General features: G+C 38.4%; 1 protein-coding gene across 1 annotated transcript; it reads left to right on the top strand.

The window, feature by feature from the left end:
• Window positions 1-3013: 3013 nt before the first annotated feature.
• On the top strand, window positions 3014-7492 carry LOC117616297 (F-box/LRR-repeat protein 4). The gene is made up of 8 exons (XM_034345557.1): window positions 3014-3522; window positions 3617-3862; window positions 4168-4574; window positions 4948-5133; window positions 5669-5861; window positions 6190-6266; window positions 6517-6667; window positions 6873-7492. The coding sequence occupies exons 1-8, from the start codon at window positions 3253-3255 to the stop codon at window positions 7167-7169; spliced, it is 1827 nt and encodes a 608-aa protein (XP_034201448.1). The 5' UTR covers window positions 3014-3252; the 3' UTR covers window positions 7170-7492.
• Window positions 7493-8357: the final 865 nt, after the last annotated feature.

Genomic DNA, 8357 nt, shown 5'->3' with positions numbered 1-8357 from the left:
TTTCAAAGAAAGTCTTACAAAAACTAAAGTTTCAGAAAATGAAGGAAGTTGAGTTGAAACAAAGTTGAGTTGAAACGCAGTTGCTCAATCAAGTTTTGCAAAGGCAATATCTATAGACGAAAATGTGGCAACATTTCCAGGATCCCAATATCTTCTCGGATCCCCATATTATCTTTTTCTTTCCCAGATTCCAAAACTTCACGCGGCCTCTAATAATGGCTGTCGGCACTTTCGGCGTTTTCAAGTATTATTTTCGTCAAAGCCGATCTTGCTTTGCGGATTTCACGGAGCTATTTTTTCAAAAGCACCCCGAGAATCTCGCAATTTTCCTATGGTTAATTTGAAATTCACCGGTTCTACCTATTCCTCTTATTTGTGTATAAATGTGTTACTAACGAAATTTTCTTTGCAGAAGACATCCAGTTTTCTCCATACCTAGTGATGCGATATCTACTTGTTTTTCTTGTCAGTGAGCACTCAATATGCCCGAGAAGCAAGACTATCTATGATCATCCATTCAGGAAGCGAGACTATCCCTGATCACGTTTCCGCTACATCAGGGAACTGTGAAGGCGGCCTTATGCTCTAATCTCCTGAGGTCCTTCTAGACTAAGGGAATTGAGAGCTTGTTTTCTGCTCCCACCAGCTTCCTTCCTTGATTGCTTACCTTACCTTGCAATCAATATCACAATTTTTGTATCTTTTCTTTCTTTTTATAACTCTCTGTTCATAAGGGATTTTATTTCTTTAGAATGAACATCCGAAGAAAGAATCCATGCGGTGATCCTAACTCTGAGGGTTATTTGTTTTTTTGACAGAGAGAAGAATTGTGATTTTTGCTCTTGCAGGATATAACTAGATCATCAAGCGCTACATTATATTTACTGGGCCGATACGAGTTTGAATAATACTTGAGAAAAGTTTCTCCCACCTAAGGATGTAAGCAATACTTGTGTTATTTTATGCTTATATACTTATTTGATATTTTATCTTGAAAGGTAATCAAATGGGGAGATAAGTCCGTTCCAAAAGAATGGCTTGTATGTATCCATGAATTATTAACGCAAATTTTACAGATTGCAAGTTGGATACATTGATAATACACTGCACAGATTAAAGTCCCATAAGAACAAAATATGGGTATAGCAGTGATCAATATGATGCACGCCTGTTGCGTAGCAAATGATGTGGATTGAAGTCCCGAAAGGACAATCCTTTGACATGTCAATATTGATATTGTGCACGCCTAATGCGTAGCAAATTGTATGGGTTAAAGTCCCAGAAATTAATTGACATGTATGTATTAATCTGTGGCATGCCTGCAGCATGACAGATATATGGTTCTAAATGTTCCAACTCCCTAAATGGAGATTATCCACGCCATACTATAAAATAACGCTCCATTGGAGGTTATAATCCACATTCTCACATAATAAAAGCCCCCTGCAGTGGCTTGGGTACCCAAAAGCAAAGAAATGCTTATAATTGATGTATGCGCATGCACATGAGAATGGTGGGATCATGAATTGATGAATGACAAATTTTGATTTTGGAGTAGCTACTCAAATCATCAATGGGCTGTGTTAATTGGAACCACGTTCAATTATCAAATGTCGACAATATCATTGGCCAAAATGGAATGAGGCAATTCCATTATAGATGAGAATGAACGTCAAATAACAAACCCATAGTACGAACCCCAAAAGATGTTAATACTGAAAGTTATACTTGGGTGTTCGGAATAAAAGGGAATATACCTACTTTGTATGACACAATATTTTTGGCATAAACAAGGAATGTTGGGTTTTCTCCATATTTATAGATTCAATTGTGCCCCTTTATTGCACATTTACGGAGACCAACATGTTATCTTTAAGGGTTATTAAATGCACGAAGCATATTGCCAGAAACGATTCCCTAAAGATGTATAAATAGCTGGGTAAAAGATATATAATGTGTCATAAAGTTTAATCGCTTTAAACAAAATCCTTGAAAGGATTGAAATTGCATGAAGCAAGTCCCTGAATGACATGTGCCTGAAGCACAAAATCTGTACTCAATGCTAATGTACATAAATTACCTCAGTGAGTACATTGATTATAATGTGTTTGCAACACATTAAAGCTTCTGAAGAATTCACGACATATTTGTCTCGACTTAAAGATCGAGCATTATGCCAATGAGATTCTTGCTTATACTAAGAAAATATTGAAGTATTTTTATGAGGATTATCCGTTGGACACTTTAAGGATTTTCCGGAAGTATATTGGAGCGGACATCGTATTTTCCAGATAGAGCTCAACTCCATCACCATCATTTTGGGATAATGTTAGGCATATTTGATGTTATCTAAGCACAACACCATATACGGGCATATTTTTGAGTGAACTTATAAATAGCCCAAGTGTTATTAGATATGCAGACTCTGGAAATCTCTATGGTCGCTTACTGGAAAAAGCTAGTCATGAAGTTTTCAGGGGGAGATATTCATCAGGGGGAGCGTGGTATTAATAAAGACCTTCATACACTATTGACTCACAGAAACAGTATCAACTATGATATTCAGAAAACTGATCAACAGTATGGCTTAAAGATATTTTGCCAAGCATCAGGGGGAGCGTGCTGTCAATAAAGACCTTTACACAATGTACTCTTTTTCCTTCGTCCAGGTTTTTATCCCACTGGGTTTTTCCTAGCAAGGTTTTAACGAGGCAGTGTCGCACGCATGTCAATATACACAGAATTTTATGTTACACATGGTGATGTACTCTTTTTCCCTTCGACCAGTTTTTGTCCCACTAGGTTTTTACTGGCAAGGTTTTTAATGAGGCATATTCCGTATTGTGGTCTCCAAGGAGGAGTGTTGTAAAAGATAAAGTGGAGCCCACCACATGTTGGAAGGGGCTTTGCCTACAAAAGGGTTCACCCCTCATTGTAATTAAAGATATAGATAATATACTGAAGAGAGAAACCAATCTGAGGCGTTTTTCTCTGCTTCTAAATTCTCTCCTCAATTATTTGGTTTTATAACATAATTGAAATTATACGCAACAACTAGGGGCATTTATCACAAACAACCACGCAATTTAACCGCCGTCTCCACCGCTAACCTGCGAAAACAAAAGAAACGAAACGCCCGAGAAATGCAAAGACAAACGCACGCCTTCTTTCATTTCTTCCTTCGATCCCCAAACCTCGTCTTCTCTCTAGCTCGAGCATCCTCAGAGCCTCAGAAATTTCAACTTCTCTGCGATGCGAGGCCATGATCAGATCAACACGTTTCTTCCCGACGAGCTCATCATCGAGATGTTCGGGCGGCTAGACTCCAAGCCCAGCCGCGACGCCTGCTCGCTCGTCTGCAAGCGGTGGCTCGCACTCGAGCGGCTCAGCCGCACTACCCTCCGCATCTGCGCCACCGGTAGCCCTGACCTCGTTGTTGACCTTCTCGCCGGCCGCTTTCGCAACGTCCGTACCATTCACATTGACGAGCGGTTGAACATTTCGCTTCCATGTCAGCCCCCTGTAATCAATCAATCCCTAAATTCAATACAAATCGAATAATTCTAATTCATCGAAGCAAACGCGGTCTTAATGTTTTTGTGTTTTGTGTTTCAAGGGGAGGAGGAGAAGGACTGATATTGCTGCGGTTTCGTCGGTGAAGCTGCATTGTGCCAGCGAGAAAAATGGGTCCCCTGATGCTGGGTCTGATTCATGCAGTTTATCGGATGCTGGGTTGACTGCTATTGGTGAAGGCTTTCCGAAGCTCGAAAAGTTGAGCTTAATCTGGTGCTCTAATGTTTCCAGTCTCGGATTGATATCGCTCGCCGAAAAGTGTATATTGTTGAAATCATTGGATTTGCAGGTGAGCTTTTGGTTAATTAGGCTTTAATCTCTTCTGGTTATTGCTCTATATTGCCTACGAATTACCATTTTTCTAGAGTCTATTCTAATGCTCGGCAATGGGCATTGTAGATTGGGACTTTTGTTCTCATTTTCGGTGCAATGTTTTTGTTTTTGTTTTTGGTACCGTTTTGCTGCTTGCACTCTTGCTTTCATTAAAGGAGGGGTCTTTTTCATTAATTGAATCACATTGAAATTTGGTAGTTGATATACATGTCAAGTCCGCTGCATAACTCACCAGCTAACCTTAATTTTCTTTTTCTAAAGGGTTGCTATGTTGGAGATCAGGGCCTGGCTGCCGTGGGACAGTCTTGCAAGCAGCTTGAAGATTTGAATTTGCGGTTTTGCGAGGGATTGACTGATTTATGTGTGGTTGAATTAGTGCTTGGTGTTGGGAAGTCATTGAAGTCTCTTGGTATCGCTGCTTGTGCAAAGATAACTGATACTGCAATGGAAGCAGTGGGGCTGCACTGCAAATCTCTCAAGAACTTGTCTTTGGATGCAGAGTTCATACACAACAAAGGGGTGGTTGCTGTGGCCCAAGGATGTCCTGCTTTGAAATCTATGAAGCTACAATGTATTAATGTCACAGATGAAGCTTTGTCAGCTGTGGGAACTTCTTGTCCGTCGCTGGAGGTGTTGGCTCTGTATAGCTTCCAGAGATTTACTGATAAGTTAGTACTCGTTATTCCTCATGTTGATGTTTCACTTATATTTTAGTGTAGTGGAATTACTTTTACATACTTAACGAACCTGTTATTTTTATCCCTAGTAGTTCCTTTTTGAGTTCTTTCCAATTTGGAGCCTCTTTTTGGAATGAATACTGAATACCTGCTCAAGTTTCAGCATTTGTTTCTCTAGTGTATCACATTGAATGCACCCAAATCCATGGGATAACTTGTGTAAACTTCAGATTGTGCATGTAGACATTATTTCCTAAGATTACTGAGAACAATATGAAGTTTTGCGTTTGTCTGTTTCATTTCATTAATTCCGCTGACAAAGTTAAATAACCCTCTCTTTGTTTTCATGTCTGGTACATTTCAGAGGTTTAAGTGCTATTGGGAATGGATGCAAGAAGTTAAAAAATCTTATTCTTAGTGACTGCTACTTCCTGAGTGACAATGCTTTGGAATCAATTGCAACTGGCTGCAAGGAACTTACACATCTTGAAGTGAATGGGTGCCACAATATTGGAACAATGGGCCTAGAATCCATTGGCAAATCTTGCCCGTATGTTGCTCTCTCAGCTTAACATAAATTGTTAATTTAGCTGGTAAATGTGTGGATGCATTGAGTGGAGGCCATGTTTGAGTTATAGATGTTGCTAAATTGTTGAAAAATTCCGTTAAGCTACATGCTTTCACTAGTTTCCTTTGAATGTGTTATATGGATAAAATTGGCATGAATGTTTAGCAGTTAGTTTCTACCGTGGGTGGAAAATTATGTACGTTCAGAAGTTGTATCCTTGGAAATTTTACATTTAGCTCAGTAGTGGGAATTGATGATTGTGTTCTTCAATACACCGAGCTAAACAGTTGTTTCACTGTTTTCTGAGTATGATGTCATGCCATACGTTCCAGTAGTTAAGGAGTTGCATAGACTCCATCATATGTTTCTTGCATATTTTCTTAGGTTCTAACGTTTTGCTTCATCTGAAATTGCATGGCTATGGTTTTTTTGGGGTCAATAACCTACTAGTCGGACTTTTTAAGTATCCATTTGTGTATCGATGGTAAGTTAATCTGAACATTTTGAAAATGTACAGGCGTCTTACTGAGTTAGCACTGTTATACTGCCAAAGGATAGGCAACTTTGCACTCAGTGAGGTTGGACGGGGCTGTCAGTTCTTGCAAGCTCTGCACTTGGTAGATTGCTCAAGTATTGGAGATGAGGCCATATGCAGTATAGCTAAAGGCTGCAGAAATTTGAAGAAACTTCACATTCGTCGATGTTATGAGGTTCTCTCTCTCTCTCTCTCTCTCTCAAGGTTCCCAGTTATTTTTGCAAAAATTTCATGTTATTTAACATTTCCTTGGTTAATTTTACTTGGTTAAAATATTCTTCTTGGACTCTAGATGCAGAACAATTTTTCAGGTTGCAAGAATAAGAGAATGTTAGATTGTAGAATCATATTCCCTTTTCTGAAATGTAATATTTTACTGGGAAATGTATTCTTTTATGTTGAAAATATTCTTTTGTTATATATGTTCTGTCAAAAATTACTTATTTGTCATTTACTTATTTGGATTTATTGATCACAATGTATATCTGTTGCCTTTGTTGTAGATTGGGAACACAGGAATTGTAGCAGTTGGAGAGAATTGTAGGTCTCTCACAGACCTTAGCCTCCGGTTTTGTGATAGGTAAAGTTTCTTCACGTCTTGTGTATGTTTCTCTTAAGTTTTCTTTTAACACAATATTTCTGTTTTTCTTTTCCTAAGTCAGATCCTTATTTTTTCTGTCTGCTCAGTTGAGAATTTGCTGTTTCAAACATTCATTTAACTTCTTTTTTTTAATGTTTGTCATTCGGAATCTACAACCTATATTACTTCATGATGTCTATAACATTGTATATCATTTTGCACATCGCCTAACCTTACCTTTTACTACTAGAGTGGGGGATGAGGCCCTTATTGCTGTTGCTCAGTGTAGCTCGCTACAATATCTAAATGTCAGTGGATGCCACCAAATTGGTGATGCTGGATTGATAGCCATTGCAAGAGGGTGCCCACAACTTAGTTACCTAGACGTCAGTGTTCTCCAGGTGTGTTCTCTCTTCCTCTCTCTCCTCTTCCCCCCCCCCAATTCTTCCCAACAAACAGATGCATCTTCATATATTATCTTTTTGGCAAGTATAATTGATGCAAACGCAATATCATTGTGGACTATACACGTGCTCCGCATGTATTAATATCTTTGGCATGTTCGACTATCCTTCTTTCAATCTAACATAATTTTCTTTTGAAAAGAATTTGGGGGATATGGCAATGGCTGAATTGGGAGAAGGCTGTCCAAACCTGAAGGACATTGTGCTGTCTCATTGCCGTCAAATAACAGACGTTGGTATAAACCATCTGGTTAAACATTGCACAATGCTTGCATCCTGCCACATGGTGTATTGCCCGGGTATAACTTCTTCTGGAGTAGCCACTGTGGTTTCAAGTTGCCCCGACATAAAGAAGGTCCTGGTTGAGAAGTGTAAGGTTAGCTCAAGGACCAAACGGAGGGCGGCCTCTGTTATATCCTATCTTTGCGTGGACCTGTAAACTCCACTTGTATTTATGTGCATCTTTTGCGCTTACTGAATTCAGAACATGAACACCAAAATACCGAAGAGCAAAATCTGGAGCCAAATCCTCGCCTCTCTCAAGTTACAAGCCAGTTATCCGCACATGCCTGATGTTTTTTTTTTTTTGGTGGGGTTTTGTTTCCAAAATATTTTGCCTGTGTTTTTTGGGGGGCAACTTCTTTTTTTAATATTGTAATAAATGTTTGTAACAAAATGTTTGTAATTATTTTGAGTGTTATTAGTGGTTGTCAGTTGACATGAATGAAATATATGTATGAATCTGTTTTTTTTCCTAGTAGACTCGAATTTTTCTTACACATGAGCCTCTGTATTCGATTTTTTTCCACCAATGTTATTTGAGCAACAAGAAGTTATTGGGCAATCATCTTCACTCATTATTTTTGTGTTTTTACAACCATGTGTTATAAGGACCTAACTCGAGGGTTATTAAAAACGAAAGATAGTTTTATTGAAGGCTAAAAAAGAGAGAGCAACGAGAATTTAGGTCAACTTATTTCTGACTTCGGGGTCCTTCCAGACTAAAAAAGTTGTAACTAACTATCTGTATCTCTATCTATGGAGAAGAGTCAATCTAGTTTCACAAGTATTCATGCAGAATGGTTTAAGTATAATATACAGGCTAAAGGTTATTTTTGGACCATGTAGATGTAGTTTGGCATTTCAATCATTTTTTATCTTGTAGTTTCAGTCAATTTTGACCCTGTAGTTTTATATTTGTAGCAATTTAAGGACAAGTTAATATTCTTGTCAACTTCTTTGATGGTGCAAGGGCAATTTTGTCAACCCAAAATCCCTAAGCATCAAAGCTCGTATGTAACTCTCCCCATTTCATATTAGGGCTTGAAATTGACTATTTTACTTTAGGGTTCTTCAAAAATTGGGATTAGTGGTTGAATTTCAGGCCCTAATATGAGATGGGGAGTGTTTCAAACAATCTTTTACACTAAAGGGTTTTGGATTGACAACATTGTCCCTTGCACCGTCAAAGAAATTGAAAAGAACACTATTTTGTTCTTGAATTGCTACAAATACAAACTACAATGGCAAAATTGACGAAATTGAAATTAGAGGGTCAAAAATGGTTGAATGCCAAACTACAAAGACCAAAAGTGACTTTTTACTTAATATACACCCAGACAAGCAA

Source organism: Prunus dulcis, chromosome 1, assembly GCF_902201215.1.
Source record: "Prunus dulcis chromosome 1, ALMONDv2, whole genome shotgun sequence".
NCBI classification, from domain to species: domain Eukaryota; kingdom Viridiplantae; phylum Streptophyta; class Magnoliopsida; order Rosales; family Rosaceae; genus Prunus; species Prunus dulcis.
The sequence above is the reverse complement of the archived record's forward strand: the minus strand, read 5'-3'. Positions and strand labels throughout refer to the sequence as shown.

Bases quoted from the DNA above. Each gene is read 5' to 3' on its own strand.
- LOC117616297 (XM_034345557.1), top strand. From the start codon at position 3,253: ATGCGAGGCCATGATCAGATCAACACGTTTCTTCCCGACGAGCTCATC. The intron at 4,575-4,947 runs GTTAGTACTCGT...GGTACATTTCAG, and splicing joins TTCCAGAGATTTACTGATAA to AGGTTTAAGTGCTATTGGGA. The intron at 5,134-5,668 runs GTATGTTGCTCT...GAAAATGTACAG, and splicing joins TCCATTGGCAAATCTTGCCC to GCGTCTTACTGAGTTAGCAC.